Source organism: Pinus tabuliformis, chromosome X (assembly GCF_031772625.1).
Source record: "Pinus tabuliformis cultivar Carrire ecotype Pingquan chromosome X, CPIR1, whole genome shotgun sequence".
Lineage (NCBI taxonomy): Eukaryota > Viridiplantae > Streptophyta > Pinopsida > Pinales > Pinaceae > Pinus > Pinus tabuliformis.
The window spans coordinates 1,045,498,711-1,045,509,487 of NC_142308.1; the positions used below are offsets into that span (position 1 = coordinate 1,045,498,711).

General features: G+C 40.3%; 1 protein-coding gene across 1 annotated transcript; it reads left to right on the plus strand.

Moving 5' to 3' along the window:
* The first annotated feature begins 884 nt into the window (after positions 1 to 884).
* On the plus strand, positions 885 to 8,493 carry LOC149143371 (polyubiquitin 11-like). Its single transcript, XM_089451792.1, has 2 exons — positions 885 to 1,160; positions 8,152 to 8,493. Exons 1-2 carry the CDS (start codon positions 885 to 887, stop codon positions 8,491 to 8,493), a joined length of 618 nt encoding a protein of 205 aa, XP_089307918.1.
* The last annotated feature ends 2,284 nt before the right edge of the window (positions 8,494 to 10,777 follow it).

Consider the following 10,777-nt stretch of genomic DNA (forward strand, 5'->3'; position numbering starts at 1 on the left):
GTAGAAGACTATGTTTTTATGAATACAGAGTTTGGCTTCACTTCTCAGGATTCAGAAAGAGTTTCAATGCTTGCTTGTCTTTTATGATTTCCCTCATTTCCTCATTTGCAGTAGTATGAATGTATGTTACTTAGAACTCATTGGCAATGCTCTAACTTCCTTCATGCATTTGTAGATTGTGTTTCCTACATGTTCTCCTGTGTTAACTGACATATTGAACTCTTGATGCCTTGACTTCCATGTTAAGCTAATATTGTTGTCATATTAAACATTTTCTAACTCCGCAAGCCTAATGGATGTTTCTTGACTGTGTTTAACCCATTCACACTCCTTCATTTGTTTTATAGAGTTAGCCATCTAATCCTTAATTGAAATCCTTAACCCAGTGAGAGAGCCCTCTCAGGTTGAGGAGGCTAAGCCTTAGCCAAAATTTTGGTTTGAAATAGTTACTCAAAGTCTTCCTGATCAGCAGCCTATCAGGATCTGGTTTTGTGATAACAGTAACCATCATCAAACAGAGCAGATAATTGACAGAACCTTAGCAGACCCCTTTTTCCTGAGTCTGTCCCACTGCTTTTCTTCAAACCAACATATACGCGACTGTGCCCACATAAACCCACGTATGTACGCGACTACGCTATTGGACATAGATTGTCATTGATGTCAATATGGCAATATTCGAGGAGCAGATAGAGATGAGAGGAGCACACAGAGCCAAAGAAGAGGAACACACAGAGCCATCGGAGCAGAAATCATTATCGGAGAAGAAACCATATAAATATGTTGTTTCAATCCAGCGTTGGGAAATTTTTGTAATGTCTATGTGAACCGTTTTCTCAAGAAATTTATTTCAGGTGTTTTGTTCGTAAATTTTAGATTTCAGGATGCAGATATTCGTGAAGACATTGACCAGAAAGACCATAACACTTGAGGTGGAGAGCTCAGATACGATTGACAATGTTAAGGCAAAGATCCAGGACAAGGAGTTAATTCCTCCTGATCAGCAGAGGCTCATTTTTGCTGGCAAACAGCTTGAGGATGGCCGAACCCTCGCAGATTATAACATTCAGAAGGAATCTACTCTTCACCTCGTTCTCCGTCTCAGAGGGGGAATGCAGATCTTTGTCAAAACCCTCACTGGCAAGACCATCATTCTGGAAGTCGAAAGCTCTGACACGATTGAATGTGAGTCATCGGATCAAAAAGTAGCAGATCCAACGGTCGTCGCACGCGAAAGATTCACGAACGATAATGCACGGGAGACGTACAGGTAAGCAGTAAGCAGTATTCCCCGCACCGCCTTTGGGCCCAAGGCGGTTTCCGTATATGGCCATGTGATGCAGTTAATGCGCGACATGTGGCTGAAGTGACGGGCGCGAAACCGCCGCGATGATGTGTTAACGCGTGAGCACTTAACAAAAGCGAGAGGCGCGATCACCATTAGATCAAGCGATGGACGCGATCAACGGTGGGAAAGAGAGCGACGTTTAATGCATGTGAAGAAACAACGGAGACCGTCGGATCTCCATGCGATGATCAAATGGTGTAGGTTTAATTGCACGGGTTTCTGGTTGATGTGACAGTATTCAGCTCTTGCACTCTCTGGATTTCTCTTGTACTCTCTTCAAGTTCCACCGCAAATGAATTAACTTGGTTGTACTGCTAGAACAGTTGAGGCACTGCTGTTAAATACTTTCTCAAAAAGTGTATTGAAGCATTCTATGATATGAATACCTTGTGACCACTATTCAACCTAATTGCTATCCATCTCGAATCCGAAGTGTTCTGCTGCGACCATTCAGAAATTTGGGCTTATATCTTTTATTATCAGAAGTCTTTCAAAGGTAGAAAATAGAGACATGTCCGTCGTTTATTGGTGCTACCGGCTGAAGCCTCTTTCAAAATAATAATTTATAAAATCCTTACCTAATGGCTTTTAGACAGCTCAGCATTCATCGGCATATTGCCAGGAAACTTCTTCACTCACCAGAGAATGCTAGTGGGTCACTTTTTGACTCAGCTTATTTCTTTGAGTCATACTCCAGATTAGTCACACAAGTACCCATAAATTCCTCGGAAGGACAAATAGAAGACAAACATAGTAATGAGAATAATTGGTCATCAGCGATCAAGGAGGGAAGCTGAAAGATCAAGTGAGTCAGAGGAAACAACAGCGACTGAGGAGGAAGCCTAAGAGACAGTGTAAGCGGAAACGGATGGAAAAAGGTATGGGAATGTATAAAACAGTAGAAACATAGAACTGTGGTGTTGTTATGGTGGTGAAGAACCTGAGGGTGAGATAGTAGAAGCAGCAGGGGCAAAAGAGGAAGAAAAAGCAGTGGAGGTAGGAGAGCAGGAGTGAGACAACCTCAGCTGAATAGAGTGCAGCAGCATACCTATTTATACCAAGGTTGGGTTGGAGCCCAAGAGGTTGGAGCCTCAGAACTGAACAGGACTGAAGTCATTGGGGTAGGTGCTCCTAAGTTTAGAACCACGGCAAAACAGAGTTGGTGCTTTGGAGGTTGGAGCCTCACTGAAGTCCAAGTTGGATCTTGGCAACTATTCACAATCAGATTTATACTTATATTGTATTTATTTCTTTGCACTGTCTTGAGTTTTAATAAAAGCATTAAATTCAGCTGTTGATTTCTGTGTTCTGTGTATACATATACATATCTATATAGGTTGTTGGCAATCACTAGAACAATTAAAAAAAAAATATTGTAAGAAATATTGATTCACCCCCCCCCTAGTATTTCCAACAATTGGTATCAGAGCAGGCTTCTTCATACTAGCCTAACAGCTTGAAGAAGGATCTGCAGCCATGATGAGAAACCATAAAGCATCAGGAAGACCTCCTTTGTTCAATGGCACTAACTTTGGTTTCTGGAAGAAAAGAATGACTTACTACTTAATGTCCCTTGGACCTGAAGTCTGGCATTTTGTTCAAAATGAATACAAAACTACTTCCACTCTTCCAACAGACCAAGACGAGAGGAAAGCCTACATCACAAATTCAAAGGCCATGAACTCCATCACTAGTGGAATCACTGATTCCGAGTTTACAAAAATCATGCATTGTACCTCGACCAAAGAAATGTGGGAGAAGCTAGTTGGCTTGTACGATGGAGACTCAAAAGTCAAAAAGGCAAAGCTTCAAACTCACAGAAGACAATTTGAAAGTTTGAGGATGGAAGATGAAAAAGATATTGCAACATACCTCCTCTGAGTAGCTGAAGTGGTAAATTCCCTGAAAGGATTGGATGAAAAAGTTGAAGAAATTACCATCGTTCAAAAGGTATTAAGGTCTCTTCCAGACAGGTTTGACTCCAAAATAAGTGCTATAGAAGAAGCAAAGGATCTAGATACCCTCAAAATGGATGAACTCCATGGCATTCTCACTGCCTATGAAATGAGGAAAGGTGGCACAAGTTCCAAATATGCAGCATTCAAGGCCTCAAGGTCAAAGAAGGGGAAAGAAAGGAATGACTGTAGTGATGAGTCAGATGTGGAATCTGAATTGGCTCAATTTGTACGGAAGCTGAAGAAAGGATCTAAGCTTAAAGGAAAGTATCCTCTTATCTGTTTTAAATGTGGTAAAATAGGCCATTATGCAGCAAAATGTCCTCATAAACATGACAGTGATGATGAAGGAAATTTTAAAAGAATGGCACATAAAAAGAAAGGGTTCAATAAGAAAAACTTCTTCTCCAAGCAAGAGTATGATGAGGATGAGTTTATGGTCATCAAAAGGAAATCAGAAGAGGAAAGTGATCATGATGAAAGCCAAGAAGCATTATTCATGGCACTCGCAGATGATGATGACTCAGGGCTGGAAGGAAATGTAGATGAACTATTAATAAGTGCCATTGAAGAAAATGAGAAACTACGGAACAAAATCATTTCTCTCAAAGTGGAAAATGAGGAAATAAGAAGGAGAGAAGACCTCTTGGAAGCAAAGCTTAAAGAAAAGGAAAAGACTTGTTAAGAACGTGAGACCGAAATAGTGTCTCTAAGAAAGGAGTTGGAGCAAATTAAAAAGGGCTGTAAAAGCTCTCAAATACTTGAGACTATTCTGAAAAATCAAAAACCTCAACATGACAAGTCTGGAATAGGTTTCAAAGGAGAATCCTCAAGCACTAAGAATAATGTGAAAAGCTATGTTGATACACTTTCATGCAATCCAAAAGATGAAAAGTGCACCCGAGATCCTAAGAATGAAGAGAGAATTACTCCAAAGAAGAATGTGGAGTCGAATCATGGACACTACAGCAAATACAAACCTGTACTCCACCAAGGGCCCATCGCAAATCCAAAGAACAAGGGAGGAGTAATTCCCAGGAAGGAAATCAGCTCAAACTGTGGTTGCTTCAACAAGTACAAAACCATCTTTCTTGGACACTACTTTCACTGTAAAAACTTCGGTCATCAAGCTAGGCATTGTATGGCTCGCAGAAGTGAAAAGACAAAGCTAAAGGATAGAATAATCAACTCATATGCCCCCAAAAGGCAGGGACAAGTCAAAATCTTTAATTCATTTGATCCCTTGAACAAATTTGATCTGATTTGCTCTTTCTAGTACAATAATGGACACTATGAACAAGACTGCCCACTCAAAGGAAGAAACACGAGTAGCAAGAACTCCAGCATGGACAAATGCGGTCTGGCTCTATATGCTCAAAATAATGGAAACCAGTGGTTTATAGATAGTGGGTGCTCCAGACACATGACAGGAGACAGAAGGAAGTTTGTATCACTGAGTAAAAAGGAATGGAATGTGTTCTTTGGAAGTGGATCTGGCAGAATTGCAGGAAAAGGAACAGTTACTCTGATGAATGGAAAAGGAATAGCTCAAGATGCTTTGCTGGTTGATGGACTCAAACACAACCTCTTGAGTGTCAGCCAAATCTGTGAACAAGGACATAAGGTTGTTTTCAGCACCAAAGACTGTGAAATAAGGAACTCTGCCTTAGGGAAATTTGTGGCAAAAGGGGTGAGGGCACCAGACAACATTTACATTCTGAACAATATTCAAGAAAATAAATGCTACCTGAGTCAGACAGATGAGAGTTGGCTATGGCACAAGCGACTTGGACATACAAGCTTCGAAAATCTGATCAATATTAGCAAGATCAAAGCTGTACAAGACATCCCAAGGCTGTTCAAATAAAATCAAACAGTATGTGTTCCATGTCAACATGGAAATCAGACCAGAATCAGCCACAAGACAAAGGAACACTCTACATCGAAGCCCTTAGAGATCATCCATGCTGATGTATGTGGGCCAACTAGAAATCAAGCACTCCAAGGAGAAAGGTACTTTGTGTTATTTGTTGATGATTATACTAGAATGATGTGGATATATTTCATAAAGTATAAATCTAAAACTTTTGAGTGTTTCAAGAATCTAAAATCCCTTGTAGAAAATGAAAAAGATTCAAAAATTAAGTGCGTCAGAACAGACAAAGGAGGAGAATTCACATCAAACGAGTTTAGTGAGTTCTGTAATATTCATGGAATTAAAAGGGAATTCTCGGCTTCCAGAACACCTCAGAAAATGGGGTAGTTGAAAGAAGAAACCGAACAATCCAAGAAATGTCAAGAACAATGTTATTAGCAGCAGACTTACAGCCTAAATTCTGGAGAGAAGCAGTAGGGACAGTTATCTACACACTCAATCGAACTCAATTAAGACCAAATTGTGATAAAACTCCTTATGAGCTATGGAAAGGAAGACCTGCTTCGGTGAAGTGCTTCAAAATCTTTGGAAGCAAGTGCTTCATAAAAATAAATGATGGTTCACCAAGAAAGTTTGATTCTCGGGTTGATGAAGGGATATTTCTTGGATACTCTACACGGATCAAGGATTACAAGTGCTACAATTATCGACTGAAGAAAATAGTGGAAAGCATTGATGTAAAGGTTGATGAATATCTTCTAGAAAAGGAAATTGAAGAACATGAAGATGACTCTCTCATTGAAGAAGAAAAACCTAAAGAAAAAGAAATAGATGAGGAAGAAGAAGAAGAAGAAGAGGAAAGAGAACCACCTAATACCCCTTCTAAGACGAAGTATGTCCAAAGACACCATCCAGAAGAGCAGATCATTGGCAATAAAGATGAAGGTGTGCAGACCCGAAGAAGGATAACAATTACACCCAAGAGAAAAGTCATTGCCCTCCTATCTATGATAGAACCAAAAACATTTGCAGAAGCAAGTAAGGATCCTCATTGGGTAAAAGCCATGGAAGAAGAAATGACCCAAATTGAGAAGAACAAGACATGGGAGCTGGTACCTCGTCCAAAGGACAAAAACATAACAGGAACCAAATGGGTGTTCAAAAATAAAATGAATGAGGAAGGACAGGTTATCAGAAACAAGGCAAGACTTGCCTGCAAAGGCTATTCACAAATTTAAGGAATTGACTTTGAAGAGACATTTGCACCAATGGCCCGTATGGAAGCTATCAGGATGCTCTTGGAATTTTCTTGCTCAAAAGGATTCAAAATCTATCAAATGGACGTGAAATCAACATTTCTAAATGGGGAACTGAAGGAGGAAGTCTACATGGAGTAGCCAGAAGGTTTTGATCTAACAGCAGGAAAGGACTTAGTTTGTAAGTTGAAAAAGGCTTTATATGGGTTGAAACAAGCTCCTAGAGCTTGGTATGCAAGACTGGATCACTATATACAACAACAAGGCTTCAAAAAGGGAGTGGCTGGAAGCAATCTATACATAAAGATAGATTAAGGTAAGTTACTAGTTGCTCTTGTTTATGTCGATGATCTTATTTTTGCTAGTAATAATGATGAAATGAGCCATGAATTTTCTCAAAACATGTCAAAAGAGTTTGAGATGTCAATGATAGGAGAGTTGTCCCACTTCCTTGGACTTCAAATATCTCAAACTAGAGCAGGATTGTGTATATCTCAAACCAAATATCTAAAAGACATGCTCAAAAAATACGGAATGGAGGATTATGCACCCATGAGCACACCTATGACCACAAACTGCAAACTGAGAAAAGATGATGACTCCCCTCTAGTATATGCAACTCAATACAAGTCAATGATTGGAGCCCTTCTATACTTAACAGCTACACGACCAGACATAATGCAAGCAGTAGGAATGGTGGGAAGATTTCAATCTGCTCCCAAACAATCCCATTTACTAGCTGTAAAAAGAATACTCAGATATCTGAAGGGAACTTCTGATTTCGGTCTCTGGTACCCAAAGGACTCAACATTGACTGTAACTACATACACCAATGCTGATAGGGCTGGAAGTATAGATGATCAGAAAAGCACTAGTGGAAATGCATTCTTCCTAGGAGACTGTTTGGTATCCTAGCTCAGCAAAAAATAGTCATCCATATCATTATCCACAGCTGAAGCTGAGTATATTGTTGTAATAGACTGTTGTTCTCAGATACTATGGATGAAGGAAGCTCTAAAAGATCTCGACATATGTACAGATCAACCAATTTCCGTCTATTGTGACAACACAAGTGCTATCAGTCTTAGCAAAAATCCTGTGATGCACTCAAGAACCAAACACATACCAATCAAGTATCATTTCCTCCATGAACAAGTAGCTGAACAAAACATCATCTTGGACTATATCAGTACTAAGGAGCAGATAGCTGATATTTTCACAAAACCTCTTCCTCGAGAAGCATTCGAACATCTGCATCAAAAGATGGGGGTTATTTCTTTATCATCACTAAAGTTCATTCATAAAGATGTAGCAGGACAGGGGGAACAGTTTGACAGGGGGAGTCCATATGCATCCCTTTTCCATTGATGTCAAAGGGGGAGAAAGCAGAAGAATATTTCCATCAACAAAAAAGGGGGAGATTGTTGGACACAGATTGTCATTGATGTCAATATTTCAATATTCGAGGAGCAGATAGAGACGAGAGGAGCAAACAGAACCGAAGAGGAGGAGCACATAGAGCCATTGGAGCAGAAACCATTATTGAAGCAGAAACCATATAAATATGCTGTTTCAATCCAGTGTTGGGAAATTTTCGTAATGTCTGTGTGAACCGTTTTCTCAAGAAATTTATTTCAGGTGTTTTGTTCGTAAATTTTAGATTTCAAGATGCAGATATTCGTGAAGACATTGACCGGAAAGACCATAACGCTTGAGGTGGAGAGCTCAGATACGATTGACAATGTTAAGGCAAAGATCCAGGACAAGGAGGGAATTCCTCCTGATCAGCAGAGGCTCATTTTTGCTGGCAAACAGCTTGAGGATGGCCGAACCCTCGCAGATTATAACATTCAGAAGGAATCTACTCTTCACCTCGTTCTCCGTCTCAGAGAGGGAATTCAGATCTTTTTCAAAAGCCTCACTGGCAAGATCATCATTCTGGAAGTTGAAAGCTCTGACACGATTGAATGTGAGCCGTCAAATAAAAAAGCATCGGATCCAACAGTCGTCACACGTGAAAGATGCGCGGATGATAATGCGTGGGAGACGTACAAGTAGGCAGTAAGCAATATTCCCCGCACCGCCTTTGGGTCCAAGGCGGTTTCCATATATGGCCGCGCGATCTAGTTAATGTGCAACACGTGGCTGAAGTGACGGGCGCGAAACCACTGCGATCGCGCGTTAACGTGTGAGCACTTAACAAAAGCAGGAGGCGCGATCACCGTTAGATCAAGCGATGGACGCGATCAATGGTGGGAAAGAGAACAACGTTTAACTTGCATGAAGAAACAACAGAGACCATCGGATCTCGATGCGATGATCGAATGGTGCGGGTTCAATCACACAGGTTTCCGGTTGATGTGACAGTATTCAGCTCTTGCATTCTCTGATTTCTTTTGTTCTCTCTTCAAGTTCCGCCACAAATGAATTAACTTGGTTGTACTGCTAGAACAATTGAGGCGCTGCTATTAAACACTTTCTCAAAGAGTGTATTGAAGCATTGGATGATATGAGTACCTTGTGACCACTATTCAACCTAACTGCTATCCATCTCGAATCTGAAGTGTTCTGCTGCGATCGTTCAGAAATTTGGGCTTATATCTTTTATTATCAAAAGTCTTTCAAAGGTAGAAAATAGAGACATGTCCGTCATTTATTGGTGCTACCTGCCGAAGCCTCTTTCAAAATAATAATTTATAAAATCCTTACCTAATAGCTTTTAGACAGCTCTGCATTCATCGGCATATGGCCAAGAAACTTCTTCACTCACCAGAGAATGCTAGTGGGTCACTTTTTGGACCAGCTTATTTCTTTGAGTCATACTCCAGATTAGTCACACAAGTACCCATAAATTCCTTGGAAGGACAAATAGAATAAAAAGACAGTAATGAGAAGAATTGGTCATCAGCAATCAAGGAGGGAAGCTGAAAGATCAAGTGAGTCGGAGGAAACGAAAACGACTGAGGAGGAAGCCTAAGAGACGGTGTAAGAGGAAACGAATGGACAAAGGCATGGGAATGTATAAAACAATAGAAACAAAGAACTGTTGGTGCTATTATGGTGGTGAAGAACCTGAGGGTGAGATAGTAGAAGCAGCAGGGGCAAAAGCGGCAGAAAAAGCAGCGGAGGTTGTAGAGGAAGCAGAAGAAGTAGAGGCAGGAGAGAAGGAGTGAGACAACCTCAGCTGAATAGAGTGCAGCAACATACCTATTTATACCAAGGTTGGGTTGGAGCCCAAGAGGTTGGAGCCTTAGAACTAAACAGGACTAAAGTCATTGGGGTAGGTGCTCCTAAGTGCAGAACCACTACAAAACAGAGTTGGTGCTCTGGAGGTTGGAGCCTCACTGAAGTCCAAGTTGGAGCTTGGAAACTATTCACAATCAGATTTATACTTATATTGTATTTATTTCTTTCCACTGTCTTGAGTTTTAATAAAATCATTAAATTTAGCCGTTGATTTCTGTGTTCTATGTATACATATACATATCTATATAGGTTGTTGGCAATCACTAGAACAATTAAAAAAAATAGATTGTAAGAAATACTGATTCACCCCCCCCCCCCCCTCAGTATTTCCAACATACGCTTCATGAAACTCGCGTATAACACCTTTCTCTGAAAAAATAAGATTTAACAGCAGGATGATGTAGCAACTACTCCAAGCTTTTGTCTGAGATATTCAAATTTCTCTCTCGGCAGTGGCTTAGTGAATATATCAACAACTTGTTCTTTGGAGGGAACATACTCCAATTTGACCTTTTGTTCAAGCACTTGTTCACGTAGAAAATGATATTTGATGGGTATGTGCTTGGTCTTGGAGTGCATGACTGGATTCTTTGAAATACTGATGGCACTTGTATTATCACATAGAATGGAGATGGGTGGTGTACATGTGATTTGAATGTCTTGCAAGGTTTGCATCATCCAAAGTAGTTGTGTGCAGCAAGATGCAGCAGCCATGTATTTTGCTTCAACTGTAGATAATGCAATTGAACTTTTCTTCTTGCTAAACCAAGACACTAACCTGGAACCCATATAGAATGCACCAACACTAGTGCTTTTTCTGTCATCAACACTTCTTACCCAATCTGCATCTGTATACGCATGAAGTGTAAGATCTGTATCTCTAGGATACCATAAACCAAAGTTTTGTGTTCCTTGAAGATATTTCAAAATCCTTTTGACTGCCTGAAGATGTGATTCCTTTGGATTTGCTTGGAATCTTCCAACTATTCCTACTGCATGCATGATGTCAGGTTGGGTACCTGTTAGATAAAGCAGACTGCCAATCATGGATCTGTAAGTTGGTTGATGTACTGATGCTGATTCATCATTTGAGTTG